Below are 24,909 nucleotides of genomic sequence, written 5' to 3' on the forward strand. Positions count from 1 at the left end.
AAGAGTTACATGAGTTCTTTGAACAACTCAACGATAATCATGTATTTATGAAATTCACAACAGAACACAGTTATGAGAGGCTGACGTTTCTTGATGTAGAACTATTCATTAAAGATGATAAGTTGTATTTGTTCTGAAAAAAAAAAAAAGATGATAAGTTGTGCAGCAGGATGTTTCGCAAAACTACAAGTTGTAATTCAATACTATCAGCGGACAGTTGCCACCCCTCATGTCAAATTAATTCCATCCCATATGGAGAAATGTTGAGAGCACGTAGAAATTGTTCTGAGGATGTAGACTTTGAAACCAATTTGACCGATATGAATAAGAGGTTTAAAGCTCGAGGTTACTCAGAAAAAGTGATTAATATGGCTACTAGGAGAGCCAAGAGTGTTAAACGATCGGATACACTGAGAGCCAAGTCGAGTCCAAGAAATGCGAAAAACACCAAAGAGTTGGTGAGACTTGTGACTAGTTACGGAGAAGCATCTCATTGGTTATATGGAGTCCTTAAGAAATACTGGCATTTATTATTGAGTGATTCGGATATTAGGGTGATGTTAAATGAAAGACCTAACATCACATATAAGAAAGGGACAACATTATCTAACAAACTCTGCCCCAGTTACTACAGTGTACCTGATAAATCGAATTGGCTTACACGCCAACCATCAGGTTTTTTTCATTGTGGGAACTGCAGCTCTTACAGATGGGCCGTTAGCAAGATTAAGGAGTTTAATTATAATCGAATGGGAACTTTTAAAATTAACTCCTTTATTACCTGTGATATCACACATGTGGTTTATGTCATTGTTTGTTCATGTACCAAGATCTATGTCGGGAGTACTACTAGAAGATTACGAGATAGGATGGTGGAACACTTCAGGGCCTTGAAAAATGGAGATACAAGATATCCTATAGCAGCACATTTTATTAGGACCCAGAATGACAAGATTAAACATCAATTCCTCTACCACGGCATCGATGTAATGAAAGCAGACAAGAGAGGTGGGGACAGAACCTTACGGTTATGACGTAGGGAATGCCTTTGGATCATGAAACTTAGAGCCGTCGAAGATGGCCTGAATTTAGACTCTGAATTACAATATCATTTGGGCCATTGAATATGTTAGGCGATGTATGATACCATAATATGTATACATATTCACAATGGTTAATGAACAATAACTTTCGATGAGTAAGAGTCATATATATTGGATCTGTATTGTTTGTATTCTGTGGTCCTAGGGACAATGACAGTTATTTACATTTGTAAAGGATATCTCAAGACACTTTATACTTATGAAACAATTAACTTTGTATGTACTTTAGCCCATTATGTAAGTAATCTGTGGTCTAGTTGATTCTGGTAACTGTGAAAATTCATACAGTTATTGTTGTGTAATTTGAACAGTATCACATTGACGAATAATTGTAACAGTTTAATATAGATAATATACGTATCATGTATAATTGGGGACAATTTATGTCTATCTAGAAACATTCTCCCTTTCCCTTTGGCTATACTCTCCTTTCTGTTTGGACCGGAGGGTTAACATAGTATATTATTATTCTTAGGAATATTTATATGACTTGTATTTTCTTGAATCTTATTCACATTGTCTGAACCCATTCTACATCACATTATGGCACTAATAATACTAACTCGATAGGACTAAAGAATATGGCCTATATTCTGTGCTATCTGAAGCAACTAATGATAGCACACGGTATAAGAGCTTGTTGGACCAATGTTTTAAAACATGGTTCGAGACTTGGTTTATTCGTTATATAAAAAACTTTTTATTTGTACAACTACAATATTCTTTAATATAAACTATAATACTGTTCGTTTAAGAATATTCGATTACATTAACATTTGTTTAGTTCCCCTATTCAAGTTATTACTTAGAGGTTGAGTAGTAGAGATTAGTGAGTTTACGAGCAGAATAGAGGGAGGTTTCTGTTCATTTTCTCTTTTGTACAGGTTTGCTAGGGCAACAGACCGTTGCTATTTTATTTAAACAAGTAATTAGTTGTGGGAAGTATTTTATTTTATTTTATTTTTCACGGAACTTTTGCACACTACAATATGGAGCCCACATATTTCGCGGTATAAAAAGCCATTTCAATATGGCGACAGCGCAGTACGCCGGAATTCGATATAGAAAAGACTACACGTGAAACTGGTAAGTGAGGATCTTTGAATATGACTACCCTAGCGATTTTGTCAAAAATTTACACAAGTACTAATGTACGTTGTACTTTCTTCTTCCCCACTCCTTATTTTGTCCACTTGACGATTAATAGATGGAGAGACAACTTACATGCGAATAGTGGGTGAGTTGAGTATTTAAGACATTATTTGCTTAGATAACAATGTATTCGGAAATTTCTGGAGGGTAAAATTTTTATCACCCGTCATTCTTTATCAATCCACAAGGCACCTATGACTAATCTGGGAGCCTGAGGTAGGATCATTATTTACAATCAATTGACTTTGTGGTGAGAAATATTTGGAAAATTATTTACGCAATATTACTTGCTCCTCCTTTTATGCATACTATTGACCACAGATATCTTATGGATTCCAATTACTGTGTTACGTGATGCCGTACACTCTTTAGGATAATAAATAGGTAAGATTGTACAATAGTGGGTACATTATTTGCGATTCCCGATGAATCAATACTGAACCTCTTGATCAATTTTTTTAATTTCTTATCATAAATTCGTACCTCTCCACATACAGTTGGGAACTTTTCATATGCTTAAACTCCTGATGACTTATGGGAGTTGATGGTGATATTTATAATTGGTGAGTTCAGAGAAATGTGAATTTTTGCGTTACATCCTAATTTTATAACCTAATTTTATGATAGAGTGGTTTTAGGTTCAGACATAATGTGGTGAAGAAATTAGGATTGGGCATTGTGACTATACAATAAATTACTAATTGCACATGTTAACTTGTGTTATTTAGAAGACAGAAAAACCGTTAGAAGTCAAGAGGATGAGATGAATCTTCTATGACAGGATTCAAGTTAACATTAAAGGTGATTTTGGCCATATTGAAATTGTATTTTGGATAATTTGGTATGCACAATGGTGACTCTATGACCCTGTTGGCGTAGTAGACTTTCTTTTCCATTCCTCATTATCACTGGAGTCTACTCTCTTTACTTTATTTATTCCAGTTGTTGATGAAGTCCCTGTAATAATAATTAATTACTGATATATACCTATTTGATGTTTTAACACAGCCCTGATGAAGTCATTGGCTGATTTGATAAGCCAGACGAAACACGTGTTGGCTGTGAATTGAATGTACTGACATCGATTGGAAATATTCTCAAGAATAAAAGAAGCACTCTACGACCTAATACTACTTTGTGGACATTTATTTGGACCCTTCTGTTGAGTTACCGTAACTCTTATACCAGGATTTGAGAAATTAACACTGTATCAAGTGACCAGTGACGTTGGGTCACAACATTATTATTATAATTGTAATGTACAGCATGATTGTTCTTCTATCCTATGATTACTTCGACTAGCCTATACTTGGTGAATCTGACTTTCAGATACTTAGGAGCGCAGGTGGGATCCCCCATTTCTAATCTTATTATCACACACATGTGTGGTCTTGAGGGTAGTCTGGTAACCACCCTTTTCTCACCTAGCTGCACCACTGACTTATGTATATAGTGAAATTTCCTGAAGATAAATTGAGCGCCCTTACCCGCTTGGTTACCAGTTCTTTTTTTCTCAATGGAAAGCAGTTTGTAGCTCCTCAACTTCTCTGTGAAGAAGTTGCTCAGGGTGATTCTGGGTCTCCAGGCTGCAAGATGTTCCTTTCCTCCTGGATGGCTCACATCTCAAGACATCATCCATGCTGGGCGTGCTTCTGTCAGCCTGGCTTGTGCAAGTCTACCTTTTGGTAATGTAAATTAACCTCTCTTGTGTGACTGGAAATGTATCATCTCTTATTTCCAGCAGGTCACAACAGCTGAGCTTCTCTAGCATTTAGCCTGGCGCTTGTCTTGAAGAGGAAACATCTACCCACAAGTCCATTTCACTAATAAACACTCTCTGTGGGCAGGTGCACAGTCTCTTCGAAATTCAAAAGTACTGGCTTGAGTGGGCCTTCTTCATACTGTCCTGGAGGCACGGGTCCGAAGCTATAACAAACCATTGTGCAAGCATTGTTCAAAACTAACCCATATCCAGTCAAAAAGAGAGGGGTTTCCTGGGAGTTTCCATCTCTTTCCCAGACATATGAACCTAATGCCAGATGAAGAGTTAGCTAGGGTTGGGGGGATTGGCTGGTTGGTGCACACAGCACTGGCCTCCAGGATTCCAAGCCTCACCCAGCATAACACAGTAAGAGGAAGAAGAGGAACATTCAGGTACATTAGAAGAAGACTGGTTGGCGGAGAAACAGAATTGCTTTCTCCTCTCAAAACAGGGACTTTTAGCTTTGGGGCAAGGACCCAGGAAACAGAGAACATACAAATTAGCAAGTACACAAAGGACAAAAGCAACCTGCAGTTTAAGCTCTGTAAAATGATGGTGCAGGGTTACAAGGCCTCAGTGTACAATGTTTTACTCCCAATCTGATTTGACGTGCTCGGCTGATAGAGCCTGTCAGATTGTATAAACAGCTTTGCCAGTTTTGCCTGAGTTCGTTTTAAACACCTTCATTCGTTCTGATGTTCATGGCATGTTTCTCCATGCTAACTCGGTCTCTGGCATTAATGCAAGCGCTCTGTAAAGAAGTTGATAGAGTACATCACTATATCCAGGTCCAGGGGAGTAGCATCAACCAATGAGATGGATCTAACAAAGAAACCTGGTAACACCAACCCTACTTCTTTCTGGAAAACTGAACTTTTGGCATGAAGTTTGCCTTTGCCCTTAGAACCATTTAATTCCTGCAAGATTATCGGATAACATGATGGCCGCCTATGTTACCCCCTCTGAATTACCTTTGTAATGATCACCAAATAGAATACCTGTTATGTGGGTAATTTTGCTGCCACTTTATACACAGGTTGAAAGGTTAGGTCGCGTGATGTTGTCGGAGTAATTCCGAAGGAGGAGCAAAAGGACAAAATGGAGGTGTATCAGCAAAAGAAACTGACAATTCTCCCTCCAAAATTCCCCTTGGATACCAGTCCTGTGAGGGATTTTCTCTGAAGCCACCAATGGCCTTACACTGGACACATACTTTAGCAGTCAACAAGCCATGTGAAAGCCATCATGTTAGAAATATAATGATTGGTCCGCTTCACAACTCAGTGTAGGCAAACCACCACTCATTCACAAACCCTGGAAGAATGATGTATGGCGATTATATGCCTTTTTTGTGGAAGGCCGACAAAGCTCGAATGTGTAATTCTACTAGGCCAGAAATGGCTAACTCCTGGAGTCCTGGTTACTCAATTTCCAGACCTTGAGTTTGAGGTGATGACATCTCAGAGTAGAGAGGTACAAACACCCCAGGGACCATCCCACAATACCCATTTTGAGGGAATTAACATTTGAAAAAATTGTGTGCCAACCCAACCTTGGGAAAATAGGATGCCAATTACCACAACTATGTTTCCCCGAAGAATCCATGTAGAAGGGTAGATGGGTGGGGAAGAGACGGATTAAAATAGAGTGTAATCTTTTTTGGGAAATAGAATTTGCAATGGAGTATTTGTAGTAAAGAGGTGGATGTCTCATCACAGACCTAAACCCTGGAACAAGGAAATGAGATGTGGTGGTGCTAAAGAGGGTGGTAATCCAGTTAGCAAACCATTAAGAGTGGAGTGGCATTGTTGACTAAATGATAGTCTTACATGGACTACTATGAAGGAAGTAGTATTAGTTTTGTTACCTCCGCAGCCACGAGTCCTGTGCCACAGGCCACATCTAGGATCAGTCTTGAGTCGCGATCAGTCGGGAAAGCGGATGCCAGGCAGTCAGCGGCCAGCCGGGGTGCACGGTATTCCAGAATGTCCACATCCTGCAGAGAACAGAGGGAGTGTAACAGCAGAGAACTGAAATGGTGGAAAGACGCTCTAATGGGAACACAGGAGGTGTGACAGCAGAGACCTAAAATCGTAAAAAATAAGTTTGACTGGGTAACCTGTGCATTGTGGAAAGAGACACATCACAACTTAAGGAATGGGGTGTTTCCCAACAAAATACACAAAATGATGGACGGAATGTTGCACAACGGCCAAACATTCACCCCCAGTCACAGATCTCGGTTTAATCCATCGTTATTTTGCTCACCAAGCCACCCCAGTTCAGACATGGCCATATGCAAATCAGTCTTGACCCTGTGCCTCATGGGAACAGTCCAGCCCGAACTGCCAAGCCATGTCTTTCCTGGACCGGAATCAAGCATCCTAGGACCGGTTTCTGGCTATCAGCCGTCTTCAGCCAGGATAGCTTGACTCCAGTGGCCTAGTGAGCACGGGACCCACGTCTGGGCATACCCTTCCCACATAGGGTGAACAGCAAAATACACAAAATGATGGACGGAACGCATTGTAAGTCCTACTGCATATCTCATAAACAGGGGGTGTTCTAACACTCATTTGGAGGGATGGTCTACAATTATCCCTGAAGTAACGCTCTAGAAAGAGACTCACCACAGCTCGAAAAGAAGGACCCTCTAACAGTCTAACTCAGAGGTCTCCAAACTGGGGGGCGGACCACCTTTTAGTGGCACTAAAAGATGGTCAGATGTGAGCGAGCCTGTGGCTGGGTGGGGATTGAACCTTCAACCGCATTGTGTCAACATACTTGGCAAAGTGTCTTTGTGTAAAATGGATAACTAAACTTTATGAAATGTTAAATATTATAATATGAACAAATAAAAGGTAATAAGAGCTCTTTTCCCCAAATTTTCCTACAATATTTTTAACTGGATTAATATTAAGTGAGGGAGCTAAACTGTGTAAGTAAAATAAGAATGTAGTTTTTCTTCTTCTTTTTCTTCAATATGATCCATTCTAATCTCACTTAAAAAGTTTGGCTTGGTTTCATTGTTTTACACTACACACACATTAACTTTCCCTACATTTCTTGGAAAAATGCTCACAAGTATCACATATGCTGCGGTAACGGACGGTACTTTACGTGCGCCAGCCTCTTTTTAAAAATTATTGAGTGTTTTAGAGCGCAGTAGGCGCCTTGGTTTTAAAAACTTACTGTGTGAGTTAACGTTATTTTAACTTTGCGCTGTTGCACTTACTTGCTGAACTTACCGGGGAACTATTGGAGGGGGGTGCAACTCTCCGGTCCACCTCAGTCGGGCTTTCGAGAGGCCGTTTGAGTGGAGAGAGGCTGCCTTGCAGGAAAGGGGCTACCTGAATTTGGCGGCTGCTGGTGCGCCTAAGGCAAGCCCATCTGCGCCTGTCCGCGCCTGGACGCTGCCGGCTGCCAGGGATCTCTGCTCGTTTTCACCGGCAGAAATGACGGTTACAAAATACTCTAAGGAAAGGCTACTGGACCCAAGGGGCAGCACTTCGAGAAGGTGCAGTAAGATAGACCTATCAGGGGGGATGGGACCACGAGGCCATAGTGGGTGGACAGGTACACAATGCAGGCAAAGAACTGATTTACCCCACCACCATCTCTATGGCAAGCCAGGCATTAGATCGATCAAGGACCGCAGGATGGCGAATAATTCTAGGTGTAAATCTAAATATGAGCCCTTCCAAGTATTGTATTTTAATGCGAGATCTATCCCGAAGCACTTTGCAGAACTCTGGGATTTACTAAAAGATATAAAGCCAGACATATGCCTTATCACAGAGACCTGGCTACAGAGTCATACTACTCCAGTGCTAACCCTTGCACTCCCTGAGGATTACACTATTCTACGATTAGACAGGGTGAACAAGAGGGGAGGTGGCCTGGCAATAGTTTTTTGGGCCCCCATCGTATTAAACTACTAGATACAGTGATGACAGACGGTTTGGAACTCTTGGTCTTCGGTTACACTCACAGGAAGGACTAAGTGTGATGGGGGCAGCAGTATACCACCGCCCCAGGAGAAAGTAAAAAAGTCTTCTGTACCTCTCTACTGGAGTCTCTCGCTCCATATATTCCACAATCAGAACTCTTCTTCCTCGTGGGCGATTTCAACCATTACTTAGATGACCCTGCAAACACAGATATGAAATGCTAGGTATCGGCCATGGAGGCATTGGGGCTCACACAAATGATCCATGAATCCACCCATATAGCAGGGCACACCATGGTCAATATTTTTGCCAACATGGGCTTTTCAGTAGATCCCCACGGGTAAGGTCCCGGACTGATCATTTTCCTCTCAAATTTACTACTAAGGTGATTGGGAGAGGTAGAAAGCCCCAATGTAGACTGACCCCTCGGAGAGCATGGAGGAAAGTTACTCTGGGGTCGTTTAGCCAAGTTTTCAAACCTCCCTCTTTGGACATAGCAGAGGCAAGTGATAAGGCCGTAGAAATTTGGGAGGCGACAATTGAAGACACTTTAAATCTTATTGCGCCACTTAGAGTCATACGCACGCAGGAAAGAGCCAGCTCGGCCCCCTAGTCTTCGGAGACTTTAAAAAAAGAAAAGACTCAATGCAGATGTCGAGAAAGGAAATGGAGGAAAACTAAGGATCAGAGGACAAGGAGGCCTTTTTAGCACTACATGAAGTATATTTATAATCAACTTAGAGGGACAGGGGTTGAGGGACAATATTTAGAGGGGTCCAGTGTGCACGTCCCGCAAGGTACAGTTCAACACTGATGCACAAAGTTCCCCTAGGGGGTGGGTATGTGTGGGTGATCGGTCACCCTCTCTCCAGGGGTGGTTGTATGCGGGAGACAGGGACAGTTGCCCCTTATCGGAATTAGGGAAACCTCACACAACAGGTCGGTTCTACGGCTATTGTCATGTCACCAACCAATTGTTTCGTGTCATCATCGGCTTCCTGCTCCTGCGTCAGGCCGGCGCTGCAATGCCTGACGGGTAGCACAAAGTGCTACTCTTTTGCGGAGATCTTTTATTCCTGGCCGATGTGTGGGTGAGTTTGAGGGGCCCAAGTGTGTAAGTAGTGAGCGTGGAAGTGTGATTTAAAAAAAGTCAGTGTAGTCTACTCTGGGCAATTTTATTCTAGTAGCTAACTGCTTTCATTAAAAGTAAGAGGGGTATGGGAAATCCACCAAGCTATGTGTGGGACAACCCATTCAACCCTCAGAAGTGGTCAGGTCGACATGTTTCATGCCATAACGGCAATTCATCAGGACCTAAAAGTGCTCATATACTGGGACGGAGCCCAAGGTGGGCCGCACTGTGTAGTGGATACAACCTGAGGGGTCACGAACTGGAACAGGAGGAGTTCCTGAGTTGTAGTCCGCCCTATAGGAGAGAAAAGGCATATAGTTATGTCTGTTCTCTATGCGGTTATCATTCAATCCTGTGATCATGGTAAGAGCCGCTGTGTTATACATTCACCCGGATTGTGGATAACTAGAAAAGTGGCGAGAGGTGGAGTGACGTTAAGGACCATAGTGGTCGTGATCATGCCATATCAGATTGCCATCATATATTGTATACATTCCCAATTTGTAGGAGTAGGCATTTAAGATTGGATAGCAGTTTTGAGCGATTGTATGCCAAAAAAGGAGGGTCTCTTACATATCATTATTCAGAGAGGGAGGCCTCTTCATGGGACTTACCCTCAGTCGTTGTTGACGGTCCCCGCAGTCTGCTCAAGCGGGACCAGTGTAATCGACTGTGAGTCTGAGAGGATACGGGGATATAAAGGAGATACTGAGTGGATTAGGCCTGGGCAGTAGTTAGGCTCCAGGCAAGGCGGTTCAATGCCAGAGCCTTATTTCACAGATAGTCGGTCATGGAATGGTTTGACTACCCATCTGGCCCCGGCGGCGGAGGTATCCCACGCAGGGTGAGCTGCAACCAAACCGGGTGCCCCGTAGGGTGGTGTAGTGTCTGAGTGGGCATAGCAGCAATAGCGCCTCCCCGGGAAAGTCCGTGGTGTCTTCGTGATGACACGTCTAAGTGGACCGACTGAGCCCGACACCACAAGTCTCAAGATTGAATAAATGAAGGTGCCAGGTCCGTCAGCACAAATACGGCCCACGGGGATGGCAGCCATGGCGGCCAGGAGCCCTTGCACCCTAGTAACGCGGCCCCGGCTCGGCAGTTACATCCCAGTCGAGGGACACTCCCCCCGCCGTTTACCTGTCGGCAGAGAGACCGAAGTCCATCGACGCGGTCTATCATTAGTCATCCCACCAAAGCGGACCGGAGATATTCTCTTGGACGTCACGTTACGAGCATGCACAATGGCATCGTTAAAGGAGGTGATGGCCGTCATTATAACATCTGGGGTGCCAACTGGGTGTAAATAGGTATGGTGCATCTATTTTGAATGAAATGTCTAGTGCACCCGGAGTAGCAGTGTCTCTCCTGTACCGACCGGTGATCATGCCATATCAGATTGCCATGGCTGCCATCCCCGTGGGCCGTATTTGTGCTGACGGACCTGGCACCTTCATTTATTCAATCTTGAGACTTGCGGTGTCGGGCTCAGTCGGTCCACTTAGACGTGTCATCACGAAGACACCACGGACTTTCCCGGGGAGGCGCTATTGCTGCTATGCCCACTCAGACACTACACCACCCTATGGGGCACCCGGTTTGGTTGCAGCTCACCCTGCGTGGGATACCTCCGCCGCCGGGGCCAGATGGGTAGTCAAACCATTCCATGACCGACTATCTGTGAAATAAGGCTCTGGCATTGAACCGCCTTGCCTGGAGCCTAACTACTGCCCAGGCCTAATCCACTCAGTATCTCCTTTATATCCCCGTATCCTCTCAGACTCACAGTCGATTACACTGGTCCCGCTTGAGCAGACTGCGGGGACCGTCAACAACGACTGAGGGTAAGTCCCATGAAGAGGCCTCCTTCTCTGAATAATGATATGTAAGAGACCCTCCTTTTTTGGCATACAATCCCTCAAAACTGCTATCCAATCTTAAATGCCTACTCCTACAAATTGGGAATGTATACAATATATGATGGCAATCTGATATGGCATGATCACCGGTCGGTACAGGAGAGACACTGCTACTCCGGGTGCACTAGACATTTCATTCAAAATAGATGCACCATACCTATTTACACCCAGTTGGCACCCCAGGTGTTATAATGACGGCCATCACCTCCTTTAACGATGCCATTGTGCATGCTCGTAACGTGACGTCCATCCACTAGCAAACTGATACTTTAATTGTGTATATGCCCAACCTTGTATTGAATCCCCTACGCCCTTCATACAAGTATCACTAACCCACAGAGCAGTGAACGGCATCCAAGCGCCTGTGCGCGTCTGACTCATACAGACACGTTCATCCCACTCACCTCTGAGTATATTATGTGCCGTCCCATCCCAAGATGGCGCCCAGACTAATCCTTAGATGCTAGACCCCTGCGCATGCGTTTGGATGGGTCACTCAGTGATCGACATTACCGACACGCCCCCAGGACAAACAACAACTACGAGTTAAAAGCGCGCCAAGATGCGCCGCTCATTACCAGCTGCTCCACGACCGAGCTTTGCCGGTCAAGCGGACCTAGGTTTTGAGGTAACGTCCTCATGCCATTAAGGTAAGGGGGTTACCGGGCTCGAGAATATCTCCGGTCCGCTTTGGTGGGATGACTAATGATAGACCGCGTCGATGGACTTCGGTCGCTCTGCCGACAGGTAAACGGCGGGGGGAGTGTCCCTCGACTGGGATGTAACTGCCGAGCCGGGGCCGCGTTACTAGGGTGCAAGGGCTCCTGGCCGCCATGGCTGCCATCCCCGTGGGCCGTATTTGTGCTGACGGACCTGGCACCTTCATTTATTCAATCTTGAGACTTGTGGTGTCGGGCTCAGTCGGTCCACTTAGACGTGTCATCACGAAGACACCACGGACTTTCCCGGGGAGGCGCTATTGCTGCTATGCCCACTCAGACACTACACCACCCTACGGGGCACCCGGTTTGGTTGCAGCTCACCCTGCGTGGGATACCTCCGCCGCCGGTGCCAGATGGGTAGTCAAACCATTCCATGACCGACTATCTGTGAAATAAGGCTCTGGCATTGAACCGCCTTGCCTGGAGCCTAACTACTGCCCAGGCCTAATCCACTCAGTATCTCCTTTATATCCCCGTATCCTCTCAGACTCACAGTCGATTACACTGGTCCCGCTTGAGCAGACTGCGGGGACCGTCAACAACGACTGAGGGTAAGTCCCATGAAGAGGCCTCCCTCTCTGAATAATGATATGTAAGAGACCCTCCTTTTTTGGCATACAATCCCTCAAAACTGCTATCCAATCTTAAATGCCTACTCCTACAAATTGGTAATGTATACAATATATGATGGCAATCTGATATGGCATGATCACGACCACTATGGTCCTTAACGTCACTCCACCTCTCTCCACTTTTCTAGTTATCCACAATCCGGGTGAATGTATAACACAGCGGCTCTTACCATGATCACAGGATTGAATGATAACCGCATAGAGAACAGACATAACTATATGCCTTTTCTCTCCTATAGGGCGGACTACAACTCAGGAACTCCTCCTGTTCCAGTTCGTGACCCCTCAGGTTGTATCCACTACACAGTGCGGCCCACCTTGGGCTCCGTCCCAGTATATGAGCACTTTTAGGTCCTGATGAATTGCCGTTATGGCATGAAACATGTCGACCTGACCACTTCTGAGGGTTGAATGGGTTGTCCCACACATAGCTTGGTGGATTTCCCATACCCCTCTTACTTTTAATGAAAGCAGTTAGCTACTAGAATAAAATTGCCCAGAGTAGACTACACTGACTTTTTTTAAATCACACTTCCACGCTCACTACTTACACACTTGGGCCCCTCACACTCACCCACACATCGGCCAGGAATAAAAGATCTCCGCAAAAGAGTAGCACTTTGTGCTACCCGTCAGGCATTGCAGCGCCGGCCTGACGCAGGAGCAGGAAGCCGATGATGACACGAAACAATTGGTTGGTGACATGACAATAGCCGTAGAACCGACCTGTTGTGTGAGGTTTCCCTAATTCCGATAAGGGGCAACTGTCCCTGTCTCCCGCATACAACCACCCCTGGAGAGAGGGTGACCGATCACCCACACATACCCACCCCCTAGGGGAACTTTGTGCATCAGTGTTGAACACTACATGAAGTATACCTAAAAAACTGCAGCGAAGCCAGAAGAGACCATCTTGGTCTGCGAATCCGGGAGGCAAGGAACTCCTCCAGGGAGCTTTTTAAAATTCGGAAGGAGTTTACAAACCCGGAAGTAAACACTCCCTCTATCACTCCTACGCAAACGCTATGCAATGATTTGGCAAACCTTTTCAAGGACAAGATAGACAAAATGTATCGATCCCTAGCGGTAGGAATAGTTGTTGAGGAAATAACCCCGGTTGAGAGAGACCACTCACTTCCCAGACTTGACTCTTTTACCACCATCACCACAGAGCATGTGCAAAGCCTGTTGGAGCATACAAAATCCTGTGCTCCCTCGGATCTGGTGCTGCCATTTATAATGGCTGAATTTGCCCCTAGCCTTGCCCCATCATTAACCGAGGTGTGTAACATTTCCTTGGCTGCAGCCACCTACTCCAGAAGCTGGAAAAGGGCACATATAAAACCTCTACTTAAAAAGGTGCAATCAGACCCCACAGAGCTCCAAAATTATAGACCAATCTCTCTCCTCCCAAGAAGCTCAAAGGTCATGGAGACATTGGTTAATAGGCAATGGACGGGATACTTTAGAACAGCATAATTTGCTAGACCACTTGCTGTCAGGATTCTGGGCAGCCCATAGCATGGAAGCGGCACTGGTAGAAGTGGTCGACACTATCAGGATGCTACAGGATAGAGGGTCTCCCACTATGCTAGTGCTTCTAGACCTGTCTGCGGCCTTCGACACCATCTCCCACCATGTCTTATTGGACAGGTTGCGGCAGATTGGTGTCGGAGGACGAGCCTGGGCCTGGATGCAGAGTTTCCTTAACAACAGAACTCAATGTGTCCCATTAGACACGTTTGTCTCCCAAACCACAGTAGTGGATAAGTGGGTGCCGCAGGGCTCAATTCTCAGCCCCACCTTATTCAACATCTATGTGGCCCTGCTTGTAGCCATCATAAGATCCTGTGGCGTTGAGACCATCTCGTCTGCAGACGACATGCAGGTGATAGTCCCCATTGAGAAGGACCCAGAAAAGTCTAGACTTACATTCTGCGGCCCACCCCCGTCACAGCCCCCGTTCCCGCCTCCCTACCTACAGTCCCGCCCCTCCTCCCCTACTTAATGGCGGCTGCTGCGAGGGAGTGCGTGTGACCACCCAGACCTCCGGTCCAGGTCAGCACTCTCCCCAGCAGCTCCGCGTCCAGAGCCCTCCTTCCTACCAGTGTTCGCACCTGCAGCTCTCTGCTCTCGCGCTACAGTACATTTTTCATCCGAGTGCCCCACTGGGCTCCTAAGCGTATTTCATAGCTTGTGCCCTGATATTTGTGTGCATTGTGCGGTAATTTTTCCCCATTGAGTGCCCCACTTGGTCCCCTAAGCACTATCTAATTACGTGTACCCTGATACTTGTGTGCATTGTTGTTCTTGTGTTCCTTTTCTTCACGTTTCAGGTTCGACGTTTTCTCCTGCTGCTGCCTTCTCTGTGGCCCCACCCCTCTGCCACAGTCCCCGTTCCCACCTCCCTACCTACAGTCCGGCCCCCCTCCCATACTGTGCGGTCACGCAGGAGGAAGCACGCAGCGGGCGCGCCGCTGGCACGTCTAAGGCAAGCCCGTCTGCGCCCGTCCATGACCCGACAGCGACCAGCACCAGGGACCCTGGCTCTCCCAGGCCCCACCGCTATGACTCAACTACCCTCCACGCACTCAACCCCGGAAGACACGCGACTGCGCAAGATCCTCGCCTAACACCACCCATGGACAGTTCTGCTGCAGACCCTGCTGCAGATCCTTCACCATCGACAGAGCACCCGCTATCACCGAAGGTCCGCCTGATGATCACACCACCGTAACCCTGACTTGCATCCTCCTCAACGTGCGCTCCCTGCACTAACACGCCACGGAAATCTGGGACCTGATCGACACCCTCTCGCCTGACGTCGCATTCTTCACTGAAACCTGGACCAGCGGCCGCTCCGGCCCCAACATCGCTACTACCATTCCTGACGGCTACAAGATCCAGAGAAAGGACCGCCCCCACCACCCAGGAGGAGGACTCGCCATCACACACAAGGCCCCCTCCTACTCTCCACATCCAGCTCAAGTGACCCCAACTCCAACACAGAACACCTCCACTTACAGATCTGGACCAGCCCCAGAGCCACACTATGCGGCACTCAAATCTACAGACCGCCAGGACCCCGCACCCAGCCCTCAACTACCATCGCCGAACTCATCGCACCCCACGCCATCACCTCTACAGACTACATTCTACTCAGGGACCTTAACTTCCACCTCGACAACTGCAGGTACCCCAACTCCACCAACCTCCTCGACAACCTCGGACTGAAGAAGCTGGTCAACATGCCCACTCACAGAGCTGAACACACCCTCGACCCCATCTTCGTGGGAGGGAAAAACATCAGCTTCACCCACACCACCCAGCCCCTCTCGATGGACCACCACTGCGTCCATTTCACCTTCAACACCATCACAGCAGCCAAGCCTGCCCCGCGCCCGCCCAGACGGAAATGGAGCGAGGTCACAGAGGAGGGTCTCAATGCCACCCTCCTCCAAGACCCCCCAAGTGCCACGACCGACACTAACGCCACAGCCATAGAATTTCACCGCTGGATCTCCTGCTGCGCCGACAAGCTCGCACCCCTCCGGATCGCAGCCAAACAACGCCCTCTGAAGGCCGCCTGATTCACCACAGAACTACAAAAAGCCAGATGCTCCTGCAGACGCTTAGAGAAAACCTGGCGAAACCAGAAAACCATGGAAGCACAGAATAACCACAGGAGCACCCTGAAGGAATACCACCAGCGCATAAGAGACACCAAACGGACCTTCATAAGAGACAAGGTCCAGACCAACACGTCCAACGCCAAGGAACTATTCAATCACATACAGCAGTATGCAATACCCACCAGTGAAGCCACGGACGTCACACCTTCCCAGGAACTCTGCGACAAGCTCAGCTCCTACTTCCATCTAAAGATCAAGACCCTTTACGACAATTTCAGCAAACCAACACCGGGCACCACCGCCGCAGATAAACCGACCGTCACGACCTGGGAACCCGCCACATCGAACACATCACTGCGACCATGAAGAAAACCCCCTCAGGGGACCCAACGGACCCCTGCCCACCACACATATTCCACAGGGCGGCCGCCGCCATCGCACCCGAACTAGGACGGACCATCAATTCCTCCTTCAGTGCCGGCATCTGCCCAGATGACTGGAAGCGGGCGGTGATCAAACCCCTCCTCAAGAAACCTACTGCAGATCCGACAGACCTGAAAAACGACCGTCCCATCCCTCTTCCCCTTTGCAGCAAAAGTCGCCGAGAGACTCGTAAACACTCAGCTGACTACCTTCATCGAAGAGAACTCCATCCTAGACGCCTCCTAGTCTGGAATCCGCAGCAACCACAGCACCGAGACAGCCCTCCTCGCTGCCACGGACGACATCCGCAGACCTCTCTGCAGCCTTCGACACTGTCTCACATCGCACCCTCGCAGCCAGACTTCATGACGTGGGATACAAGGAACCGCCCTTAACCGGATCCAATCCTTCCTCTCCGGCAGAACTAAGAGGATCCAACTCCCTCCCTTCCTCTCCGAACCAACCGATATCAACTGCAGAGTACCCCAAGGATCATTACTCAGCCCCACGCTTTTCTACATCTACATGGCCACCCTCACCGCCATCGTCAGACAGAATGGGCTCAGCATTGTGTCCTACACTGACAACACCCAGCTCATCCTCTCACTCACGGAGAATCCCGAAGACATCAGACTCTGCTTCCAGGAAGGAATGAATAGCGTGGCAGCCTGGATGAAACAGCTGCTTGAAGCTCAACTCAGGAAGGAATGAAGAGCGTGGCAGCCTGGTTGAAACAGCTGCTTGAAGCTCAACTCAGAGAAGACCGAGGTCCTCATCCTCAGACCCTGCACCTCTGCGTGGGACAATCCACCGACCCCTACAGACCACGCACGAAATCTCGGCATCATCCTGGACTCCTCCCTCTCCATGAACCTCCAGATCAACGCTGTTGCCTCCACTAGTGTCAACTGCTTGCACATCCTTCGTAAGACCGTCAAATGGACCCCCTCCCCCGACTGCAGAAGGACCGTCATCCAAGCGCTCATAACCGGCACGCTAGACTATGGAAACGCCCTCTATGCCGGAATCAACAGAACTCTTCTACACAAACTTCAAACCATCCAGAACTCTGCAGCCAGTCTTGTCCTCGGGACACCGCGCCACAAACACATGACCCAACACCTACGAGGCCTCCACTGGCTCCCCATCGAGAAGAGGGTAACGTTCAGACTCCTCACCCACGCCTACAAAGCCCTCAACAACATCGGACCCAAATACCTCAACAAGAGAGTTTCCTTCCACGTACCCAAGAGAAACCTCCACTCCGCCGACCTTGCCCTGGCAGAGGTACCCCACATCCGCAGAAGCAGAGCTGGCCGGAGAGCCTTCTCCTACATCGCAGCCAAGACCTGGAACGAGCTCCCTGTGAACATCAGACGCTCCCAGACCCCGCACTCGTTCAGGAAGGACCTCAAGACCTGGTTCTTCGACTGATCCGGAGCACTCCACCCCCCCCCCCCACAGCACCGTGAGACCCTGACAGGTGAGTAGCGTGCTATATAAACTCCTAATTGATAGATTGATTGATTGATCCATATACTGATTAAAACTGTCAAATTTGATGTTTTTCTTTTTTTAACCTACTTTGTATTCCAATGGGGATGCTAGTAACTCCGGCTTTCTGACAAAGATCAGGGTGTGAGTGTGCGTTTTTTGCCCTTGTTTTATGTGAGTGGTGTACCGATGCTCCCTGGTGGTTCTATGGCACATGTGCTATACCGTTTCCTGAATAATGCATTCTGTGGCAATGCGTACAACGGGGCGGCTTCCATGCAGGAATTTACAATATTGTAATTGCAATTGTATTTATATAGCGCTTATTACCGATGACGAGGCATCTAAGCGCTTTTCGGCAAGTAGAATGCTACTTGGGAACCAAAAAGGATTAGTGGTGAATTAGTATAAGTAAATATGAAATTAATTTGAGAGGTGGGTATGCAAGTCTGTTAGTTGGATTGGAAAGGATCGTGGAGGGAAAGTGATTTTTTGGAGATCATAGCAGTAGGAGGAGGTTTGGGATGAGTAAAGGAGATAGGAAGGAGAGAAAAATCTCTTGAAGTGGATTAGGGAGAGATATGAGGTATCGGATGAGTCTAGGAGGATACATGAAGGAAGGTTTTAGAAAGGTTTGTTTGGGAGATCTAAAAAGAGGTTTGAGATGATGCAAGGAGCAGTAGAGGAGGGAAAAGTCTAAGAAGGGATGGTTATTTTGGGGATCAAAGTAGTAGAATGGGATTTGGGATGAGTCAGAGCGTGGGCGTAGAGGATTTATTGAGAGAGGTATATGATATGCGTGAATAACACTTTGTAGAAGAGCTTCAAGACTTTCCAAATGGGTATATACTCCTTTAGCAATCGTAGTGTCAATTCTCAGTTACAAAATGACTAATTTCCATGTTTAGTGGTACGTTGAAGTGGCGCTCACTCTCAAGTCAATGGTTGCCAATGCCAGAAAACAGAACACAAGAAGGACGGCTCTTGAGTTTTGGATTGTAATACAACCCTATTTCCAATCTCAATCACTGTTACATTTTTAATCTCGACTGTGTTTTTCCAGGCCCTTAGCTCTTTATATAGTGACTGCTACCAGCCTCCTACTTTCTACCAGTGATACTCCCTCTAACCCTGATTGTTCATGTAACATCGCACCATACATTTTTTTAAAAATAATTCTCAAAGGGGTTGACCCTCCCCACTCCCTTGAACCTCAACCATAAACACCAAACTCGCTCACTCGTGCGCAATTCATTCATTGCTCTTACGACTCACCAATCTCCAATTCCACCAGCCGCCACTGAGACTTGCGCCAAGACAAACGATTAGCAGTCTCCAAATATTTAGCATTGACTAAAACCGCAATGATGTATTCTGTAATTTTGGGAGGGACACCTGGTTACATTCTAATATCTGATGGGGACAGAATAAACATGTTTAAAGTATTCTGGTCTAACTTAAGGGGACTTGCTTCAAAGAAGCAGGGCATTGGTCTAAAAGGGGTGAGTTCTAGCAGTCTCCCTGATGGAATGCACCAGTCGGTTCTGCGCTGCTGGGGTGAGTGGGCTTCAAATCTCCAACAATTCAAATGCTTAAAAGGGCCATACCGTGGATGGTGCTAAAAAAGGTATCAACCTCCAAGGAGACATAAAACACTGGAACATTCTGGAATCCCTGTTGCTGGTGATGATTAGTATTATTGGAACATGATGGTGGTGGCGTGAATTTTTCTTTTTTTAACAAAATAACCCATTTTACTTTTCTTAGTGGCTGAATCGTGTTCTTTATTTATCTCTGGCTTTTACAAGGATAACCACCCCACATTAACTGTGTAACTGGACAAAGCGCAAATAAAAAGACAGCTCATTCGGCACTTAAATGCCCAGGTGTCTATTGTTAATTTCCAGCTTTTACAACCACTTAGAAGGCACTTTTATTTTTTACACTTAAATTTCAACTGATCGCTCGTTCCCAGTTCTTATTTGTTAAAAAATAAGTGCCGGGCACCAACCTTTTACTCAGAAGCCCTTAGCTGGCACTAGTTAATTTTGGGGTGCCAATTCCGAATACAAAGGCTGCGTAGTCTTAATTCCACCTCATGCCGCTTTAATCCATCACCAGACTCTTCCCTCCTCTTAACCTCTCTCTTGAATACTTTTTCATCCCTAGTTTCTTCCTTTACTATTTCTCATCTTTCTCTTCCTCCTTCTTTCTGCCTTTTATGTTTTTCCCTTTCTTGCTCTGGATTAAAGTCGGTTGAGGAAAAATAAGTGCCGGTCTCCAAGAATGAGTGCCGGTGCGCCCCACCTGCAACAACCAGCTGCAGTCTTTCCACCTTTTCTTTAAGAGCTACATCTGGTATTCAGAAGCTGCATAGCATACATTTGTTTCTAGATTTTCTGACTCTTCATTGTTTAACAGGTCGATCATTCAGCTCTTTTGGGCTGATGCATTGTGCACGTTGAGGTCTCAAACTTACCAGAGACAAACCCCAACAAAATTCACATTCCCTTCCTGCAGTGATGCTTCAGTAAGTCGGCTAAGGCACCACTGATTGACCAAAGCTTTCTTCATTTACAAAAAGCGATTGGGGTGATACTCACAACAGCACATAAGATTTTGAACAGGGTCAGGGAGTTAATCAATTAAACGAAGTGCCAAGTTACATAGGCATCAATCACCATAACCCTTCAATCGAAACAGACCAAGACCATTCACAGGAACAATATTGCAACATGGGCTTTAAGTCGGCCAGCACCTCTGGATCTCTGACCCGAACTAAAAAAAACTGACACAGAAATCAGTTCCTATCGGGCCTTATATTCATGTCGTAACATTTTTTCAAAAATATTTTCTTTCGTTTTTAGGTATCGCCTACGCAGAGCGCATGCGCTGCTTTAGGAGGACTTTTAGCCGTCGCTCTGCTCTTTCTGGAAGCATATACTTGTGCTTGTGGCGGCATCCACCTTGCGGGAGCGAGCAGGGACGCGACACATGCACGAGTATGTGCTTCCAAAAAGAGAAGACTGCGCGCGCGCACGCACGCACAACTCCTGGGCTCACCTCCTGCTCCCCCTCTGTCTCACGCGTGCATCACTCTTAACCCGGGCGCTCCCTCGTTCTTTTTCACACCTGGTTTTCTCCACTCTTTTTTTTATGCTCTTTTCTTTAATTTAATTTCTATTTACATTTCTGTATACTTTTAGTTTGCTTTGGTTCCTCTAGCCCTCTTCCCCCAAAATAGTATAGTACACTAACTATATAACATAAGTTTGTCTCCAATGAGGCATGTTTAGTTGTGCACACAGAACTTCGAACCTCAGACTTCGTAGATGTCACAGCCTTTTTCCTGCCATGGCAGAGAACTGATATAATGCCCATTGATTTTAAGTCTCTCCTTGGCTCCTCGAATGTTTACAGCCACATATGAGGCCGGGTAAGAAAATGACAAATAAAGTTACACAGAAGAAATACCACGCAGAATGGCCTGGGGCACGAGCCAAGGGTCGACTGCTCTGAAAATCAACTGCTGGGTGGCTCCAGGCGTAATGCTTTCAGGACCATGGGTTGCCTTTGCTCACATGTCAATTCGGGGTGTGTATTGCACATAAAATACTTGCACGCGCTCTGGAGCACCTGTGAGTTGGTCGCTCAGCTGTGTGCTCCTTAAGCGTCTTTGACATCACTCAGTGATCTATACTCGCAATGGTGTTACGTCTTGTCAAAATACCATTTTGTCCTATTGTGTTTTATGGTGGTATCGCCAATTTACCTTAACACATAATAATGGAGGTAGAGCAAAATATGACTCTTAGGTGACAGAGTATAAAAATCTCGAGAGAAACTCGCAGGGAAAATTAAGTATTACTTGACTAGGTTAATGCGCACGGATGTAAGCGAGTATTTCGAAGGTATTTTTAGGTGTGGCCTTCTGAGAGATTTAGCTGAGTCTATATCCTCATTTAATCAAAAAATGTCATAGGTATCAAATACATACATATATCTATGCATCAAGGGGCTTTGGGTTAACCCCCTTGATCATCGGTCTGTTAAAATGTCATTCATATTTTGCTTCCACCCATTACGCCATATATTACATGGTAATGTGTCAGCCCACTTCAGCCATTGGATCTCCTGCACTGTGAGTGATGCCACTTTCCCAAATAACAAATAAACATCTGGCTAATAATCGCATGAAACCTGCCTAAGAAGAAGCACACTTAAGTGTCAGGGCAGGTGGACCAATGCTTTAAATTTCACAAGCCTTTTGTCTTCCCATTATTTATCTTTTTTTAGGTCTCGCCTACGCAGCGCACATGCATTGTATAGGAGGACCTATAGCCGTCGCTCTGGTCATTTTCAAGCACAGTTCGTGTTTGTGGCGGCATCCACCTTGCGGGAGCGAGCAGGGGCGCCCCACAAGCACGAGTGCAGTGCTTGAAAATGAGCTGACTGCGTGCGCATGCACGCAGCACTCCCAGGCTCTCTCTCGCTCTCTCTCTCCCCCTCTCTCTCTTTCTCACTCTTTCCCTTTCTCTCTTTCTCTCTCCCTCCCACCCCCAGCTGGCAACTGTGCGTTCATGCTGCCACTGCTGGTTTCTAGGCGCGTAAGTGACGATTGTTTTAAATACATCGATATAAAAAGCGGGCATCAACTCCCGCACCCTACCCTTTTTGGTTGAAACAAACATTTAAAAAGCACGCAAAAATGCACAGGAATATACATGTAGGTGCACTCAAGAATAAATAAAAAATTATCACGGGCAACAAGGAAAATGCAATATTGAAGTTTCATCCACAAATACTGGCATGGCGTGTCACAAATAGTTCCCACATTTGGGTAATCTCTTATCGTAATTTATACGTAAAAAACAAAGACAACACTAAAAAAGAGTTTCTAAATATCAATAAACATAGCCAATAGGTCTCGCCTCTGGGACCTGATAAGTATTTAGTTATGCAGCACAATATCCTTACTGCAACAACATTAACTGGCTAAACACTTATAAGGTCCCAAAGGCGAGAACTGTTGGCTATGCCAATGCTTGTTTTCATTGGAAACAGTGCACATAACAGAACAGATCATTGCAGTACAAAATAGGAGTGAAATGATATATTAGAAAGGAATACTGTTGTAATTGGCCATTTTTGCAGGTGTATCCCCAAACTTTCTGCTACTTGCCTCTTATTTTTCTGACCCTGGTTTTGTTGGCTATGGGATTCTGAGCATTTTATGCTGATCAGTGCTACAGTGCATACTCTCGGTCTAAATAATGATTATGATTGTTTATCCATGATTGACATATTTGATTTACTGGTAAGTCCCTAACAAAGTGTCATGTCCTCATTGCAAATAGAGCTGGACATGACCACAGCATATGCATAAGATTCACGTCAGGTGCGTGACATCGGGGGCAGTCTTCTTGTGCACTCTGGTACCAGCGATCTAGTTAGGCTGGGGAAAGATAAACTCTGTGTAGTATGAAGAACTGAATGTTTTTGAATCAGGAGTTACACAAAACCTATTGGGGGTGTATAGCTAGCACTTGCGTCCACTCTTTATCATGAAGAGCCCTCTGATAGTTGTCCTCCCATCTGTGTCATAGTGTAGCAAGTGGGGTGTTCGCGAGTTCATGGATGGCTTTATAGAGCCATGTTATATGACGACGGCCGTCACCCATTAGGAGTATTGCATGTAATACCGAGCGAGGGAAAGTTTCATGTCAGGTGAGCCCCAAAGGACTCACAAGTTTGCAAGGGGCTGGCGGTGGATAAGAAATTGTCCCAAGGGAGGCCTTTAGTCCATGGTCGGCTGCTCAAAGGTGAGTAGGTAGCCCTCTGAATACAGGGCACCCACTGTGGTTACCAAGTGGTCAGTCCAGTGCCGCGGGCTCTGGTTGTGTAATAACCCGGGAAATGAGGGAGGCCGAAAACGGGCATGGACGGTGTATATGCAGGAGTTCAAATCATGAGGCAATGTATGCAGAGCATACAGGAGAATTATGCTGCCACCTCTAACAGCCAGGGCAAGGGGAGTACAGCCTAAGGTAGAAGAAGGCTGCTAAAGAGATGAGTCCTTGTTCATTGGTAGCCTCCCCATGTGTTTCTGCGCTGACCAGCATGATAGCCACTGTAGTTGAACAACTAGGAAATATGCTTCGAAGCAGGGGGCATCAAACCCTCTGTGTCCCACCGGAAGTTAGAGATTGTTCAGGGGGATGCAGCGTCGCCCACTACCCCATTTAAGCATGCTCAAGAGAGTAGAGTTCAGTGAAAAATGTCCTTGGAGGTACCACAGGTAAGCTCACGAAGCTTCATATCTTAACATTAATACACAAAAACACTGATTGGTTTCTGAATAATTAAGTGCTTGTTTATAATTCACAATTAACTGAATCTTGCATTCCCTACGAGTGTTGCCCTTTTTTCAGGAAGTTGTGGTTCTGTAGTTTTTTTTCATGCAACATAAATGCTCTTGTATAGTGCATACTTTGAACTGCGTCGTCTTCAGGTGTTTATAACGGGCCAAGATTGAGAGCTGTGGAGCCGAGACTGAAGGTAGTGTGCGTTTCTTCACAAAGCCTGTCAGTGGGTCAAAAAAGTGTTCAGAATACATGGTCTAGCAATCCTTGGCATCTCTGCAGAGCGCCCATGCAATGGCCATGTATTCCAGTTGTAATGGTAATTCTGTGCAAATGTGTTTGCAGGAGGTACACAGTTGTCAACATATTGACAAGGTGAAAACAAAATAAAATGCAGTGCTTAACAAGTGAGTGAGCGCATTGTGTGTTTGGGGGGATGGTGAAGTGATAAGGATTTGAGGACGTGCTATCAGGAGAGAGTGAAAAGAGGGTGCTGAAGAGGAAAGAGATGGGGCTTAAAATAAGAAGCTAGACGAGATGAGAAGAGAAAAAGTACATCCATGTCTAACATAGAGTGAACATAACAGGAGTGACTGAGACAGTCTGAAGTCCACTACCCCTTCCAC

General features: G+C 46.2%; 1 protein-coding gene across 18 annotated transcripts in view; it reads right to left on the reverse strand.

The window, feature by feature from the left end:
* METTL27 (methyltransferase like 27) overlaps positions 1–24,909 on the reverse strand; it is a 597,353-nt gene that overhangs the window by 88,075 nt on the left and 484,369 nt on the right. For all 18 annotated transcript variants that reach the window (XR_013608592.1, XM_078679520.1, XM_078679530.1 and 15 more), the window contains one exon: positions 5,885–6,013. Coding sequence is in view for 17 of the 18 variants with exons in the window: in XM_078679520.1 (XP_078535646.1) it covers positions 5,885–6,013 (129 nt within the window). In the remaining variant the exon portion in view is untranslated. The remainder of the gene's footprint in view (positions 1–5,884; positions 6,014–24,909) is intronic.

The sequence above is a fragment of the Lissotriton helveticus genome, chromosome 3_1 (assembly GCF_964261635.1).
Source record: "Lissotriton helveticus chromosome 3_1, aLisHel1.1, whole genome shotgun sequence".
NCBI lineage: Eukaryota > Metazoa > Chordata > Amphibia > Caudata > Salamandridae > Lissotriton > Lissotriton helveticus.